The sequence below is a fragment of the Penicillium cosmopolitanum genome (assembly GCF_028827165.1).
Source record: "Penicillium cosmopolitanum strain IBT 29677 chromosome Unknown utg000003l:1.0-3747932.0:1.0-3751027.0, whole genome shotgun sequence".
Taxonomy (NCBI): domain Eukaryota; kingdom Fungi; phylum Ascomycota; class Eurotiomycetes; order Eurotiales; family Aspergillaceae; genus Penicillium; species Penicillium cosmopolitanum.
The window spans coordinates 818,333-836,423 of NW_026622673.1; the positions used below are offsets into that span (position 1 = coordinate 818,333).

Consider the following 18,091-nt stretch of genomic DNA (forward strand, 5'->3'; position numbering starts at 1 on the left):
GCCAGAGCCGGGGATTCAGTTCTCCTCTGGGGGCAATACGTAACATATTTACCCTAATTGTAAGTTTCCTTCTCGCTGTCATGAATTCAGGACTAACGCTGATAGGGGTCAATTTCCTTGGCCACACTTGCCCTCACCTCGCTCCCCTGGCTTCGTCGACGGTGCTATGAAGTCTTCCTCCGAAGCCACCAAGCCCTGACTGCTCTCTTTTTATATGGCACGTGGCGACATCTTCCAGACCAGAGTCGCTTGCCAAGATTGTACCTTTACGTGTCACTGGTAATTCTGGCCCTGACTACATTCCTGGAGATTGTCAACTTATGTTACACGAACGGGCTATTTTCGGGCCGCGGTGCTCCTCGGGCCTTTGTATCCTTCACTCCAGAAGGATCTCTGACACATCCTAAGCTGAGAAAAGCGGCCCAGATTCGTCTCGTTCTGCCCAAATATATCAAGATCGATGCGGGCCAGTATATCAACCTGTGGATGCCGTCCGCCGGATCTTGGTCGTAGCTTCAAACGCACCCTTTCATAGTTACATCGTGGTCGCGTGGAAGACATGATACGATTGAGCTATTTGTGCAGCCACGCGGTGGCATGACATCAGACTTACTGAGTCTTGCCGCTGGAGCTCCTGGCTTCCCTGTACCATTTCTGGCCATGTTCACAGGTCCACACGGTACTAGTGAGATTGTTGACGGGTTTGAAACCGTGCTACTGATTGCGAGTGGTTTCGGGATCGCCGCAACAATCCCCTATCTGAAGAAGATGATACATGGATATAATACCTGCACACTTCTTGTCCGTCGGCTGCATTTGGTATGGCAGATAGAATCAATTGGTGAGAAGACCCTTCCGCTTCCAGTCAGACAGCACCAGCACTAACAAATTAGAAATGGTCAGCGCAGCCGAGGACCTGCTGAACCCCCTCCTGGAGGATGATATCATAGATAAAGGCTATGTAAGTCACCGGCTTCAAAATGGAAACTTTGTTTATTATTGACGGTAATACATCTACAGATTCTCAGCATTTCAATCTACGTCAAAAAAGGGCTTGCTCATGATAAGACTCCAATAGGAAAACATGAAAGAGCCTGCTTTTACCAAGGTGCACCCGATTATGACAACATAGTCTCGCTCGAGGCATCGGGAGACCAGATTGAGAGGCTACCGAACATCCGCGATGAGCAAGGCCGGATCTTGGTGATGGGTAAGTGACTCTACCACAGCCTGGCTCTATTATATCATATACTAATTTCTTTCTAGTTTCCGCAGCAGGTAGTCTCAGAGACCAGATCCGAAAGACCGTCAAGGGCTTTTTGCATCGTGGTGTGAGGCTTTCCGAGCTGGAATACCAGCCGGAGTAATTAAATGATGGGTAGGTCGCATGCAGCGAATTCAATGAGTAGACCCGAGCATACAGTGATAGTTGAAGTCTCTTTCTATGCACTTGAAAAGGTAATAAAAACGCGATATTTGGGCTTTTGAAATGCGACCTACGACGGACAGACTTGCCTATTTGATCTCTGAATCTCCCGGATCGACCAATGTAGAAGAGCTACTTGGTCAATCATGAATTGAATAGGGCTAGGCATTACACTGAAAAACAGCGGCTAGACCTTGATTGAAATGAATTTAAAACTTTTCTATGAAAATCAAAGCGGGTATTATTTAATAGTAGACTGAACAAAAGCTTGGACCATGAGAACAGGAAGATTGTCAGTTACCGTACTGTACATGGATTTTTTTTCATCGGTCGAATTGTTGCTGCGGTGGCCGACAAAGCAAAGGGTGACATTATGAAAATTTGACTTCTGCTTTAATCGTTCTTCATGGGCCCTGGCGTGTACGAGTAGAATGTGCGAGCGAAGATCAACGCGAACCACGCAAGTCCGATGAGATTCCCAGGGCAGCATGGAATTTCCGTCAACAGTCGTTGCTAGATATTATTAGTACCGTTTGAAAGCACCGTTGTGGAAAAACCTGAAGGAAACAAACCTCCTTCAGTTCCTCAAAAGAGCTTGCCGATGTTGTCGCGCAGAGAATTCGATCGCAGCCGGGCAATTTCTCCAGCGGTCGAGATTATCAATGCCTACAGCCCCATCTTGTTTGACATATTTTTGCATCAATTCCATCATAATTCTCGAGACTGGCGCCAGATCACTGGCATCGACTCTACCTCTTTGCCGGAACACACAGCAATCGATCCGTGCTACCGTGCCTTGTTAGGTTGGATTGACTTGGGAGGTAGTAATGGAATGAACTTGCCGATTTTGACGTGCCCATTGAGATTCACGAGGACGCTAGAGCAATCCAGAGATGTGTGGTAGAAACTGTTGGCCATGAGATATGACAGCCCGTCAACCAACTGTACGGAATCAGCCATTTGGCCATCTGGCAGATAGGTGAGGGGAATGAGGAATGAACCTGAGACATTATGGCTGCCAGCTCCTGCTCGTCTGGGAAGGCTTTACAAGCGACGATATGATCCAGAACGAGAGGGTCGAAATCCCCCCAGTGTGTACAGAAGCTCGGGAGTGCGGAAACACTCCCGAATCGAGGCCAGGTTCTCATGGCGCATAGAGCGGAGAATCCGCAGTATCTTGTCAGCGTCCTCAATCGGATACTGGCGCACCGCCCAGACACCGCGGTCTCCAGAAGATCGAACGCATACCGCGACGGGGCCAGCTAGGTCACAATCGTACTACTTTCTCAAAATACCCCAAGGAGATTCGTCTCGGACTGTCAGGCCCGAACCGATAATGCTCTGCCACTGCATAGTCTCCTGGCGAGGCGAGCTTTGAGGCACCAATCGAGTTTTCTTGCCGGTGTGCTCTGAGGTTGAGGAAGTGATGGACCTCTTTCCAGGTGCGGGCCCTAGATGGAGAGGTTGTGGACCGGGTATGAGGTCCGTTACCGGTGATACTTCTGCTCGGGTTTGCGGCTGGGGAAGCAATGCAACTTGAGCGGCCTGGATTCTTGTCACTCTATTTTCGCCGAGTTTTCGCATCATGGAATCAGGACAAAATCTACATTTTCTTTGAGAATTTCAAAAACCTGGAGAGTTGCGTTCACTGTCTGAAACGGCTCTCGGGCCCATCACCCTTGTCTGTGAGGGAAGCCATGAGCTCGATGTTTGACCCAGACTCGGAGTCTGAGGATGATCACCGAGAGAAAAGGGGGTGTATGATTCAGACCTCGGAGTCTACTTTCCGACGCCTGCATGCGACCGAGGCGGAATGCCTCGAGACTGGATACCAACAGCTATGGCTGTATGCTATGCGACATTATCCTTTGATGCCCCCGGACCCCAAGAACTCTGATGATCTGTTGGCCAACCCCACTCGCGCTAAGCCGGACCCGCGCGCGATCTTCGACATAGCCCATCTAGCTCACCGGCTCGGCTTTAGGTCCCCAGAAATTGATGGGCTGCTGAACAGTTCTCCGGATCACCAGATTGCACGATCGGCCCTTCTCCAGGCCCGAAAGCCAAGCCGGTTTAGATACGATGACCAACACTTTGATAGTCTGGTGCGAAGAATTGTAGATTGTTTTACTGAGGCTGTGCCTAATCAGCCCGGTCCCCGCAAGATCTTTTGGCAGACAGCACCGTCAAGGCGCACGCTCGCTCTGGGGTTCCGCAGACCCGCAACCATATTCAAGATGCCCCTTTGTTATTCTTAGATCGACTGCATGCTGATGTTGATGCCGCCGATACAATCGCTAGCTTTTTTGTCCGGCGTTGTCTCTTTTTCGCCTTTTGGGGGAAGTCGCCAACGGTTGATCCCATCAATAACAGAAGATGCGGCAATTTGAATACAGACCAAGGGTTTGAAGAGGGGATGGAATCGCCGTTGTTTGTTGAAAAGGAACATGCACCGGGCTTTGATACGTCTGCACGGCACAAGGGCGCATCAGGCAGGTCATCTGTTACCGGAAGAAGCAACGCTTCAACACGTCTGGTACTCTCCAGTGAGATCGACCATTCAGAAAATAGACCCGAGCCTATGGACTTAGATCCTCTCGAGCCAGCTCAAGATGAGGAAATCTTTGATCAGAGAAGTCCATCGGGTGGAGATCACTCTACTCCCCGATGGTCACTGAGCGATTCAGTGCTGGAAATGGTCCCTTCTCGCTGCTCGCCCGGGGCTGATCCAGAGCTTGGAGATTCTAAGAGTGAATGCACCCAGATCTCTCTGGAAACAGTCTCACTCGAATGGGACCAGGGCGAGCGAGCAACAGGAGAGGAACCCAGTCCAGACACTGGATCTGCCCTCGGAATTACTGCACAGACACCTATCGATTCTGCAGCACAGCGACGATCTTCGTCAGAAACGATAATATTGTCAGAAGAACGCCGTCCCTCCAGGTCTGAAGAGCTAGAGGCTTTCCTCAATGGCTTGAGGAGGGCCCAAGTGGAGCAGGAAGAATTGGAAAAAAGGATGGAGAGCGACCGGCTCAATGAAGAGCTCAATCTGCTCTATCATAATCAAGCTTCACCTAGAGATTTGCTTCAATCAGGTCAAACTCAGACTTTGTCACTATCGATCTCTGCTGACGAGCAATCGGAAGCGATGTACAAAGAGACCAGGCACATCGCAACAAAACCTGTCGACCCCAATTGTCAAACGTCTACACAACCGCTTATCGAGATCAAGTTCTGGTCACTCGAGCGAGGTCAGTGGAACCAATCAGACTGTCTCCTCGTAGACCGGTTGGATCCCTCACCCATGGAGCGGCTCGCACGAAAGTACTCCTGCAAAGGATTTACACTCTACGATGTGAACCTCAAGAGCCTTCGTCCGGCCCATTGCTACCGCGCAGCAACAGCGGATGATACCAAAGCGATCTTCTTGATTTCCGCCCACGAAGAGAAAGCAATTGCGGCTACAGAAGGATTAGGGAAGGAGGAAAAGCTGATTTCAATGGCTGCTCGCGTTGTGGGACGTGCACGATATTGATGAACCAATTTGCCCGGCGGTGCGCGGTACAATCAGGATCTTCATGTGAATCTTTGGCTCCTAAGAGTTTCTTCTTGGGGAGCAGATGAGCACAAGAAATTTCTTCTGAGAGGGCCATGTTTCTAGGCCAAGTCTCCTAGAAGGCCCTTGTTCTTGTGAAGCGCTGCCAACTAAGAGAGCATCGACTAAGCATACAAATCTACTTGTATCTCGTAGTGCGGACAAGTCTGTAGAGAGGACCGCCTCTGGAATATAATGTTTTATGCAAACCAACAGCTTCACAATAGCAACCTTCACAATAGCAAACAGCAGAATGCCAGACAGGAATTGATGCTAGTGGAAGCGGAAAAATAAAACATCTCAAAAACATGATATAAAAGTATATTGGTGGACAAGTGCACCTACCGATTTATCTATAGGATGATGGGTGTCAGATATTCATCACGATTGATCAATTATCATCGTTCAAAACAAATATTTCTGGTGACACAGTATATGATAAAGCTTTTGCCACCGTTGGCACCATATGAGCAGTCGTGCGAATGCCGCAGAAAAGCTTCGATCACGCGTTTCAACGTTCACCGCCAACCTTTAGCTAGGTACCATTCCTCTGAGACAAAATCTGGCTAACCTTCCTACAGGTAACTGTTGATCTTTAAATGTTGGGGCAGAGCTGTTGATCAACATGAAAAAGATGCGGCCGCATTAGAAAAAGACCCAAGATGGTTCATCACCGAGGAACACTGGTGTAGCCATGGGCAGCAGCACGAATTTGACCGTGCAGTATGCAACAGACCAAAATTTGAGGGCCAATTTCCTTGTCTTTCCCTCAACCACCGACGATTGCGAGTTAAGAGGCAGCTACGGATATATAGATTGAATAAAGCTTTAGTCACCAAGAGAGCTACTATCGTGACATCCTCTAATTATACTTGGGCCGAAAAATATCAGCCCTTGTCATCCTTACCGACTCTTTCTGCGAATACGATCGCCAACACAATATCATAATCAGCTACTGGTTTATCCAGAGACGAAGCGATCTATACATCAATACGTCAACCTAGCTCTTAGCCTCTGCCAACATACTTTTGTTTCCGGTATCGAATGAAGCTGAACTCGTCTTTGAGATTGAAGCAAAACAGACGCACCAGCTCACTTGGCTTGGATGCGAAGAGTGCTACTGATAGGTCAGTATGTTGATGCCCAGCAACTTCAAACTATGCTTACAAACGCCCTGGATAGAAATTCTGCATTTCCTGTCCCCCAAAATTCAGGCGAAAAGCCTATCTCTCTTTCTCGCTATCCCTGAATTTGATTGTCATGGCTCAATATTTGAGCGAGCACAAAGGAATCAGACGGCTTGTCTCAATCGAAGATCTCATTGGTAAGTAATCTAGTACCAAGAAACTCGTGATCCTAATCTAATTGCGTTGTTAGATTTCTCGGAAAGATTTCTCGTTACCCTCTGGTCTCCTCTAGCGAAGGATAGCCCCAAAACTTCAACGGGGTTTCGGGTTTATCTGAAAAATATCCTTCGAAGATCTCATACAACATATCATACACTCATCGCGACGTTCTACTATCTAGCTCTCTTGCGGTTCACGATTAAGCAAAAGTTTCCCACTAAGCCCTTTCAAGTGCCCCAGGAGCTTCAGCCTCTACAGTGTCAGCGGCGGATGTTTCTCGCAGCTCTTATGCTGGGTTGGAAGTTCACTCAGGATTATGGGCACTCGACGCGACGCTGGGCATCCTTCTCGGGTCTAAGTGATAAGGAGCTAAATAGAAACGAAGGATTGTTTCTTTCCGTGATTGATTGGCGCCTCTTTATATCACATGGAATGTTTTCTCACTGGAAGTCAGAGGTACTTTACTATATTCAAAACCCTGATGTTGCTTTACCAGATTTTATCTTTGCTCAGTGAAAAAACACTAGACTAATTATAGTGATGTGGATGGAAACCAAGGAAAATCGGCTTATGGCACTTTCTTTTATCTCTAAAAGTAATAGGTTTGGATCTGAAAACTGATATCATCTTTGCCTAAAGCCCTGGCTGCTATGTATTAAATGAAGGTTTTTTTTCACCGACCACGAGTCTGCGTCCTGAGAAGTAATTTCAAAATGCCAAATTAAGTATAGTCGATTTCCGCGACACATTACAGTTGTGAGAATTTTGTACACAATGGTGTTTAATCTCGGCTTCAGAGTCTTAGCGCTTGGGGTCTAGCCCAAGCTTGAGCAATGGCAAGCAGCCTTGAAGCCCTGTTGGCTTGCGCAAAACTGGAATGTATAAGAGAAATTGTGTAACTAGACGGTGTGGAAACTAATATCTAAGGCGCGACCGACGCTTAGATAGCAAGTGTGTTTGGTGATGCTAGGTGTACGGTAAAGTGACTGGTTTTGAGACCATTCCCTGCAGCCGGTATTGTGAATCGAGAACTGGGACCGTAAACCGCTCTTTCCCCTTCTCGGAGCGCCTACATGGCTCAGCTGCTGGTATATCGGTTAGTTGTCTGGATCGATTTTGAATAATGGCAGGATGGACCGCGACGCGAACCCTGAACCGCCCGACCGCGACGAACGCGACGAACGCGAAGATTCACCGCCACGATTGTCGAGACCGAGACGCACCACCAGACCGCCGAATAATTATGCTCGGGAGCAAGAGATCGACAACGAGCAGACAAAGGCACGCTCCCAACAGAGGCAAAGAATCCAGGATAAGCCAGGGACCCAATGTGACGCAGCAATTTCCGACGAGTCGGCGACAGAGAGCGACGACCCAAGTGCCGCCAATAAACTCAGGCAAGAGATCAGACGACCGGATGATTTACAAAGAAAAGAGCTCCGGAATGTCGGAAAAGAATTCCAGAAAGTCAAGGAAAATTTGGTGCCGCCCTCGCAGAATTCGACATGAGCTGCAGACCCTGACACATGGAATTGAATCAGCTTGAAGTTTTTTTAGTGACCTCGCACGTCAACACCACAACGTAAAGCCTCTCTTCGGCATTTCAACCACCTATGCAGTGATTGGGTTTTATGGGCGAAGCCGAGCGATGTCAACTTAATTGCTGCAAGGTATCCCTTATGGCTCAAAATTGTCTACCCATATGCCATTTCCTCTGAAAATAATCTGAATTTTCAGTTAGACATCTACAGTACTGGGGATGTCTCTCCTTCTATAACAAATGACTATCCCCCGAAGATCAATTAAGAGAGACTCGTCTTTCGTAGGCGATGTTCTTCCACGTTGGTCAATTTGACATTTCTACTATTATTCCGGCCTCCGAAAGCTTTGGCTTTTGAATGGATTGTCGGGGACAAACTTTTTGTCGTTGATAAAGACCTGCTGCAAATAAGTCGTTAAACTCAGGTCTTTGATTAGAGAGGCATTTCAACATCCCAGAATCAGGCACCATTTTAGAAAGGAAGAAGGTTGATTGAGGTTTATTGACAGGCACAGAAGTGCAAAAAGGTGATGACGAATGTTAACATCAGAATCTGGGTACCAATCATATTAAGACATAAAATTAAGACATATAGATGATTGATCTTAGCTTCAGCGCCGTCTAGCATACTGTACAGTATCATTCTTGCCGTCAGTACCGACTCCTTTATAACTTGAAACAAATCACATGTCTTCCCACATTACCATGGAGATTATTGACAAGGAATTCGAGCTCATGAAAAGGCTTTCGGAGAACAAATTAAACAATGACGTCAGTATTTACCTTGATGAAACACACAGCAAGATCCAATTGAGGGGCATATATAACCCCAGAGGCCCGTATAAGAGGTCCCTCGCTCATTTCGCTGCGATGCGAGATTGCGTCACGCTTCTTGAAAGGCTGCTGGACCTCGGTACTCCGGTTGATGATCTTGACCAGAACAAGCGCACACCACTCTCTTGGGCCGCAGAGTATGGCTCTCTTAGAGCCGCCAAAGCTTTGCTGAAGAAAAGAGCTAAGATCAACTCTCTCGATGACATGTACAGGTCACCCCTTACCTGGTTGGAATATGCCGGCAGCACTGAATGCAAGGATCTAGAAGCTACCAGGTCATACCTCAAAGAGAATGGGGCAACCATGAGGGGTGCAAAACGCGCATGGATATTTAAGAAATTGCGAATACTCTGAGGAGAGAGGGGATACTGATTGGTTTTCTTGTGCAGTAGGGTGGGATTTGAAGCTACCCCTGTCATTTTTGGTCTCTGAATTTTAGAAGTGCAAATAGCTGAAAAGAGCATTTTCTGATGTTCAAGGTTGTCAGAACTTGTGATCCAAGATAGACTTGCACCGTAGTAGCTACGAGGGAAGTTTCTGGTACAAGCGCCCTATGGCCACAAACAGGGCTTTTTCTTCTGCACAAAAAGTAGTTTTCTCACCATCAGCGTTCATATCGTTGCTACTTTCTGGCCTAGTTTAGCTCTTCGATCGCCTTTACGCCGTCACAAGACAAAACTTGATCCTGGGAGCAAGTTATAGAAGCACGCCGACCCACAATGCCCAGCAATTCGTCAACCAATGTATGAATACTCAAGGTGCATTCGAATCCGTGGCAATTATAACCCATTTGACAACTGAGTAGAGTTGAGCTGCAAAGAAATCCTGCGAAATAACCACAATTAGAAACGCCTCATCCACAGCACCCGTTTCTGATCGTCATTCCGGGCACTATAGTGAGTCCAATGCGCATCATCACGACATTCCTACTAAGTCTGAATAGCTTTGCCTGCTGATTTCAGAGGGCACCGGGGAAGAACACGTTTCTATCTTTTATTTTGCCAAATCAAGAAGCAGGTATAGCTGCTTAAAAGGGATTGGGAAATACCATATTACCTTTCGGATGAACATTCAATATCAAAGTAAATATATACCTCCTTGCTGCAGCTTCTGAGGATAATCTCCGTAGTGAGCGATCTGCTGGAAATTTAGAGCGTTAGGCTTAACGCGCGAAACAGAGAAAGCAAAAATGCCAGTGGCTTATCTGCATGGTAACCTTAGTATTGTTCAAATGCTACTGACGGAGATTTATGTTGATATTGACTTGATTATCAGTTTACACTCCATCGGGCTCTCGGGAGGTTTCCAGAACAAATTGGCAGAGCTCAATATAGACCACTGCTGGAACAGATTGAGTAATCAAAAGCTATGATGCGTCGAAGATGCGTTTAATCAATTCAAAAACTTTCTCTAATATAAATACTGACATCACTGAACAGTATTGAATTTGTGTAGCATTGATGGTCTGATCACTGTTATATCCCAGGAGTCAGGGCACAAACCGTCACCCTTCGATCCTTGTACACACACACACACACACACAATTTATTAACGCCCGGCGGCTGAGCCGAAAGGGCAACTATCACTATTCTACAGTACCAGTACATGTATGTTTGAGTATATCCATGTCTCCCTGGGGCCCATACAGTTTTTCCTGCCATATTCGACATCTCAGCTTTCATTCTCATAGCTGGTCCCTGTGGGTTAGTATTAGTTAGTAGACTGACTTGAAGGCGCTTCTTCAAGTGTTCAACATCCTATCCTCGGCAGTTGAAGCGCGTCCACCATCTGTCAGAAGGTGTTGGGCTTAGTAGGGGGGAAGGTATTCTATCCGCGTTCGTTGGCTAGGTCAAGTGGCCTCAAGTCACCCCGTAGCTATGGCAAATCGTATCGTATTGAGGATCGCACTGTTTCCAAATTGGACGTCCAGTTCTGATCATCGTGGTCATTGGAGGGCGATTTTCCACCGAGGAAGAATGATGTTTTACTCCGCTGAGTGCTGGTGTATCGCATCATTTTCGTCTGGTGAGTGGTCCACTTCCGACAGCAATAGATGAAGTGGTCCAGCTGGCCAGCTACGTGCTTGGGGGAGCCTCCTCTATACGATGACAACCAGTGGCTGGCTAGCTATGTAAATTCCGCTGGTAAGCCCATTCCGGGTGAGATCATTGAATAGCACACTACATATCACAAGTGAATTACCCAGCAGTTGCCTTGCGGAAGTTGCTATTCTTAGTCTGTTGCGAGCGATTTTTTGCAAGTGAACTAAATTCAAAAAGCGCGTGCTTGATGCTAAAATAAGATCACATACAATTTCAGATGGCGATGCACCAAGTCCTATAAGATAGATAATAGCAGCGGGGGTCCCGGCCAAAATTTCAACCCCTAGCCTTCGAATTGCACTTATTTCAGGGCCAGATGGATGTATGTTGGTGGAATGATCAAGGTTTGAAAATGGTGAGTTGGCCGCGACGCGTCATTTATTCCCTGAAATTGAAGCGGAATGGGGAAAGTTCTCCGTATTCCCATCCGATTATATGGTATCTCATTACCCCCTCCTTTCCTTCTTCGTGCAATGGAATAAAGTTGCGACGACTAGGACCATATATAGTCACTTGCCATTTCTTGATTGTTCCCTGAAGGTTCAGTGTACAAACTGGCGTTAGGTCGTCTTTGCTGGATATGGCGCCTCCGATGCCAAAAATATCACAACTCTTCAAGCTCTGGATTTTTGGGCCTCTCAGAAAGCAAAAGCTTGTTTGATGATTACCGTTGGCAATCAATCGTCGAGCTTTTTTCGCTTCGAGATACAGAAATTCATCGGCCAGCACAATAGCCCGTACATTCAGAACAATCTTAGGCAGTTTGATTTTCTCTCCGCTTGCGTTCCTCCATCCCATGGCGGAGAAAATCACCTCATGGTGCTCCCTGTCATAGCGGTGACCGTTACGTAGACTTTGGCGTAGAAAATCGATTCCCTCCCAAAACAGATCACCCGTGTTATCATTTGGATACAAGATGATATAGGCCGGCTTTTTCTTCCCCGGTTTACTGGCGATAACATCACCTAGGTTAGCCCCAATCAGGACGGGCTCGGCTTCAAGCTCGGTTGCTTTTTGAAACCATTTCTCATCTTTAAACATAGATCGCCAAAGTAGGTTCGTTGGACTATCGTCAACGAAGCACATCGAGTTCGCCATTGCTTTTGCTCGTAAAGGATCGGGCTTCACGAAGTCAATAATCATGTCCAGAATCTCACGTGGAAGTCTCGGCATCTTTGAAAGCTTTTGGTATGCTATATTGCGGATTGACTGAATACCATAGTATATTCCTTGTGTTTATATATGGTTGTATTACTGTTCGCAAAGCAAGGTGTTAGGATCCTGCAGTCCCTCACACAGTTGAGGGGCCGCAGTTTGTGTACATACCACAAGTTACAGTTCAGCAGAGCTACCCATCAACCCAACCACTCCTTGAAATTGCGTACGGGCCCTTTCATAGCCAGCCTAGCTCAGCTCGCATCCACTTCGCTCCCAGGAGACTGAGGTGAATAATTCAAAGGCATGGACGCTCCAATTCAAACGGGTATCTCTGTATGATTATCTGCGGAGGATAAGCATATCTCACGTTCAAAGAGATAGTAACAGTGAAGACCTTATCTATCGCTCAGAATTAAGCCTGTTTGAAGTCGATGTTTCTGTGAATTGTGATAGAACAGATGGCAACATCAAAAAAATGCGGATACTGCAAATTTTCCTCCGTAGCGATACCAGAAAATAGTAGAAAAGAAAAGAAAAGGAGACGGCAACGACATGAACTATATTCACCATTTGATCAAAGAAATAGATCGCCATGACCAGTGAATAGAATTGAACGAGGTGGCTGCTATTTCCTATAGCAATGAGGTGCAGACGCATGTTGATGAACGCGGAGACATGTCGTCAATGGGATCTGCAGTAAGTTTGCGCGTGTTGAGATGGTGCCAACAGTGAGAAGATACAATTTCTCCGAATATTGCTGAAAATTAACCGTGAAGAACCAGCTCAAATTGGAGGGCCAGTTCTGTTGACTCCTTACGGTGTGCAACGGTCCTTGTGCCGACTTAAACTGAAAGGCTAGCGGCAATGCTATAAGTATCTGGCCTTTGGCCACCCGGAACAGTCTTCCTCAAGCATTCCCATGTCCTCTCGGTGCAAAATGCCCTCGACTTCGCCAGCTACTTCCCGGTACGGACTGACTCCAAAATGTCATGTAGTTATGATCGAACTGACCTGTTTCATCGCCCCTAGCCTGTCTCGCCTTGATGCTGAGATCTGTGAAGGTAAGTGTAGTTGCCCGGTCATTTGAAGCCATGCTGACGTGAAAGAGACCAGATCAGTCGCGTCTCCGCGGCCTGCGTGCGAATTTATTGACGAACATTAGTCGTCTTGGGAGCATCCCGGCGGCCAGGATAGTGAGTTATGACGGCCCCCTATAATTCACCTACTAATGACTTCTTTGTATTAGACCGAATCTCTGCAACCAATTTGGCCCTGCTGGAAAAGCGCATTGCGCAGCAACTGGCAAGGTAAGTTTGATCATTGTGATAGTCGAAAAGACTAAGCCTTGCTGGTGATTCAGTGGTTAAGAAGCCAGCAATTTTGTATGCACCACGAGCCAGCCCATATCTGGTGAGTTGTCCCATGCGTGGCCACTGCTTATTCCCAACGCGCGGGACTACAGGTTGAGTCTCAGTGTGGATGTAGTATTCTTCGGGCTCTGTGCTCCTCGGAAAGTGTCGCTGATTTCTCTTTCCTGCCGCAGAGCGACTAGCAATCTTGCACTCACAAGACTGCCCGAGCCACTACCTCCGAAAAACCTTGCGCCTTGTTGCTTCAAATGTGTGTTGAAATGGCACCCCGCTCAATGCATTCTGGACCCAATCCAGAAAGGCTTCGCGTTCCCGATCGGCCACGCGGTAACACTGCAATTTGCTTTCATCTCCCGCTTCACCCTGTCAGATCCAGAGCTAACTGTGAAAATAACAGGACATTGCCATATTCCGACAGCTCTGTTCTCTTGTCCACGTCTATTCCGAACCTTGTCGGCATGATCCGTCCATGACACCAAATGAGTATCGCAGTATTCAACAAGGAGAACTATCACATAAATGACCATCAAGAAAAACCACGGCTCCTTCCGCAGCAACACCAACCAAAGCTACCCAAGCCTCGCCACAAAGCAAACGCTGCCGGACAATATACCTTTGCCTCAAACGAATTCCCATCCCTCCTCCGGTGTTCCTTGACTTGGTGCAACTGCATATCTGCTGGCCACTGGCTGTGTCCGTGCCAACAGCAGAGGCATACAACTGCGTATTGGAGGATATCCGTCTGCCACCGCAGCCGTTTTCTCTAGTAAGAGCTGCTCCTGTTCCTGCGTATATATGAGCTGACGCTTGCCTCATCTCTAGATCACCCATGGTCGATGTAAAACTACTGTCATGGTAAGTATATGCCTCCTTCTGACACTGGACATGTTGCTGATGTAGATAGGCAATGTTTCGGTCTTCATTAGATAATTCCCACCCTCAATCGGGATACGCCATCATGGCCGCTATTACGAATCCCAGCAGGCCGAGAGTACACCGAGCTGCACGAGTTAAGCTGGACGTTGGTGATTGATCGAGGAAATGTGGCGGAGGAATCTTTTGGCCGTCCCGAAATCAAGACGACGAACTAAAGTTGGCGAGTTACATTTCATCCCTGAAAGTTCGGAATCCAGCTGACCGCGTTGCCAGATCGCCGATTCGATGGTCGATTCTCCCCACCTATGGCATGCTGAATGCACCGAACGCTCCTCAGTGTCACTACGGGGGCGGAACGCTCGCAGAAGCATGCCTCACGAAAGTCGTGATTTCTCTATGATAGTCCGAAAGATACAAGTTGGTTTTCAATCAGATGGAGAGAAAAAGAAAAAGACGTCCTTGTTGCCTACTGTTGTTGTTCAGGGGCATCAATTATCTATCATTGTTATTCAGAGGGAAACATGAGGCTATATATACAACGAGAAGATCAAGTTGATTTCCAATCAACTTGGTTCTTCGTATACATACTTCGGGATTAATTCCGATGGTTCGGCTTGATTCCTGATCTGCACCAGCCTCATATCACAACAGCAGTCATATTTCTGTCAGTGGGAATGTCACGTGTGCCCGACGCGAGACGCTGCGACGCGTCAGTGCACGGCCTCGTCGCCTGTGGCAGACGTCTGAATACCCCCGGATGCTGTCATGGGTCGGCATGCTCAAGTGGCTATAGAAAGTTTCTGATGAAAAGGTCATCTGAACGTATCCTGCAGGAATCGAACCCGAGCCGTTATTAGTAAATGCAGCAAATTCCATTAGGCCACGCAAGGGGAGGTGCTGGCGCGCGAATTTTGCGCGATTATAGCCGTGATTTCCAAATAATCATACACGCCGTACACATCCGGCAAGATCAGCGTTTCGAGCTCCAGAAGTGTCTTCCATTCGATCAGGCCGACACAAAATGATAACTGAAATATGTTTAGAAGAATGAGGCTTTCTATCGCTAGTACCCTACTGGTTCTTTGCCGCTTTTGCTGCCGATAATGTATATAATAGCATTTTGAATCAACATACAGCGACACTACCTTAGATATAGAATATCGCCAAAGAGCACGCGATGAAGCTCGAGCCGAGAGAATGTCACACAGAAGACCGAGCGGAGTATGTATACCCATATCGAATCTAATATGTAGAAATCATCATTTCGCAGTGTTCATCAACTTAGCATTCGTGAGGGAACAGAGATCCCCACTCTGGCGGGATGGGTGTTTACCGTTGGCTGCTACTTCACCGCCCGGGAGTCTCCCGCACTGCCCATCAACATGTTGATTCACGATTCACTGGTCCAGTCCCCATCACCATCATCACCAACTCTCAACCGTCACTCACCTCCAGCCCTCACCATCAACACATCAACACATCAACACATCAACACATCAACACATCAACACATCAACACATCAACACATCAACACATCAACACATCAACACATCAACACATCAACACATCAACACATCAACACATCAACACATCAACACATCAACACATCAACACATCAACACATCAACACATCAACACATCAACACATCAACACATCAACACATCAACACATCAACACATCAACACATCAACACATCAACACATCAACACATCAACACATCAACACATGAACACATGAACACATCAACACACCACCCACTCACCGTCGAAACTCCGCATCTCCCTACGTCCGGACTAATTCCGCTGCTACTGCTAGCCAGCAGAGACAAGCATTCATACCAATGGCAACTACTGTCAAAGACTGAAATATTTCCTCCATGGTGTGCTTTGCTGTGGATGGTACAGTAGTTTCAGCCAGGAGAAAGAGAATGGGGGAGAATTCAGGCTGCCGCTATCTTCGGTTGCATGACTAACACTAATCTGGATTGGGAAATATGGGGTCTAGACCGTGACTAGTAGAATGAGATGGAAAGATCGAGAAGGCAGAAATGTGCAGCTTCAACTCACTTCTCCTAGTTAAAGTAGCTACCGTACTTTAAACTCGAGCGACTCTGCCAATACCTTGCCTGCGTGCGCTTTTGGGCGCGGTGCGGCTTTTGTGATGGCGGGCGCATCATGCGGGTTGTTTCGGCGAATCAACACGTACGTCAGTCTGAATAATGTAGGGGAAAACCAGAAAAAGGGAAAGCGAAGACCACTAGAAACTCTTCGCGCCCAACCTGCGGCGTTACTCTATGGAGAAATAATTTGGGAAGGCCTGCTATAGAGACTCCTGAGCAGTGTAACGATTTATGCTAACCGCTTGGTTAACTAGTCAATTACTTGAAATGTGAGGTTCTCTTAACCAGACACGGGCTGGTCTTTGACAGGGCGAGCGCCGTCCAGTGGAATAGAACGACTAGGCTTTCAGGAGCCAAGGGAACGTAGAAGCGGATCGTACAAAGGAAATATTTACAGCTATACAAATTTCATTCTCATTTGTGTATCAGATTACGGTTGGTTGCAGATAACCACGGTCGTTCAAGCGCGGCATGATGGTCCACCTAGGCATATATCACACGTTTGATCAAAGATAGATAGTTGAATTTTCCCTAAAAGGCGATCAGCTAGCCCTTGTTAAAAGGGGACGCAACCACAATAAGTAGTGTCATCTATCCGACGACGTTAGTATTCCATATATAGATCTAATATTTAAGTTGGTTTGTATCAAGACTCACCGCCATCACCCGAAGAAGAGCAAAGCTCCCTAGCTTGATCCTCATCCACCGATTCTTGTCGCTGATATACTACCATACACTCCTCGCAGGTAGACATAGTAGAGCAGTACAAGTCACAGTCTTTCTGGGCCTGTACGGTGCAGCCGGTCGTACAATCACCAGGAGGCTGATTTAAGCATTGCCCGGCGCAAATCGCTTCTTCTTGAAGAGCCACACACTTGGTGTAGGAATCCCCCCAACAATTTGGATTTGTATTGGCGTCGTTGGCGGGAGAACATTGTGTATTCAATGTGTCTGTTAATGCGCCGATCACATTTATATCCTCTGGAGTGGGAACAGCGAGGCCGGTAGAGGCGAGGAATGTAGTGAATGAGAGAAAGACAACGAACTTCATTCTGAATAGGGTGGAAAATTGGTTGAATCTTTTAATAACGGGTTGAAGATTCGAAATTTCAAGTTATTGTTGTTAATGATGATAGGAATAATAGGTAAAATGGGGGGAAAGAAGCACTTATTTATACCCCGAGATTGTCTCTTCTATGGCAGAAGGTGAGATAGTACAGGAGGTAACAAGAAGCGGACCAGCCGGAGACTCAAAGGCGATCTTAACTCGAACTACGGTAGCTTTGGGGCGGAATATCTTGGCCTTCTCTGTAAGTCTTACACTGCCTCGAGAAGCTCTCTTGGCAAGACATATTTTCTATCCTTGGCAAAATGGGGGCTGAATCTATAGGAATGGGATGTAATTTAATAATTCCTCAGGCTTTTCATGATCTTAGGTCGTATGTAGCCCTCTAGTATACACCGCTCCAGGGATATGTATATTTGGCAGCGTTATAGGGTGGTAAGGCGCTTTCCTTATTCATCTAAATTATGTATATGATAGATCTACTCTGCATATCATTAAGTGGGTTCAACGCCCCTCAACAACAACTTATGGTCATGATATGAACATATGACAGTATTTGCGGGATCTACCGGTTCAAACCCCTTATTCTATCCCCTTCTCGGGCCATCAACCTTGAATTTCTGGTAGGATTGATGTCAATGACATTTCCTAGCTTGG

The 18,091-nt window shown here is 47.0% G+C and overlaps 3 protein-coding genes across 3 annotated transcripts; 2 read left to right on the top strand and 1 right to left on the bottom strand.

The window, feature by feature from the left end:
* Positions 1-7,498: 7,498 nt before the first annotated feature.
* On the top strand, positions 7,499-7,876 carry N7509_000409 (uncharacterized protein; the record flags this gene model as incomplete). Its single annotated transcript, XM_056625056.1, has 1 exon — positions 7,499-7,876. The coding sequence occupies one exon, from the start codon at positions 7,499-7,501 to the stop codon at positions 7,874-7,876; it is 378 nt and encodes a 125-aa protein (XP_056493638.1).
* Positions 7,877-8,612: 736 nt separating this feature from the next.
* Positions 8,613-9,095, top strand: N7509_000410 (ankyrin repeat domain-containing protein; the record flags this gene model as incomplete). Its single annotated transcript, XM_056625057.1, has 1 exon — positions 8,613-9,095. One exon carries the CDS (start codon positions 8,613-8,615, stop codon positions 9,093-9,095), a length of 483 nt encoding a protein of 160 aa, XP_056493639.1.
* Positions 9,096-11,221: 2,126 nt separating this feature from the next.
* N7509_000411 (uncharacterized protein) lies at positions 11,222-12,016 on the bottom strand (the record flags this gene model as incomplete). Its single annotated transcript, XM_056625058.1, has 1 exon — positions 11,222-12,016. One exon carries the CDS (start codon positions 12,014-12,016, stop codon positions 11,222-11,224), a length of 795 nt encoding a protein of 264 aa, XP_056493640.1.
* Positions 12,017-18,091: the final 6,075 nt, after the last annotated feature.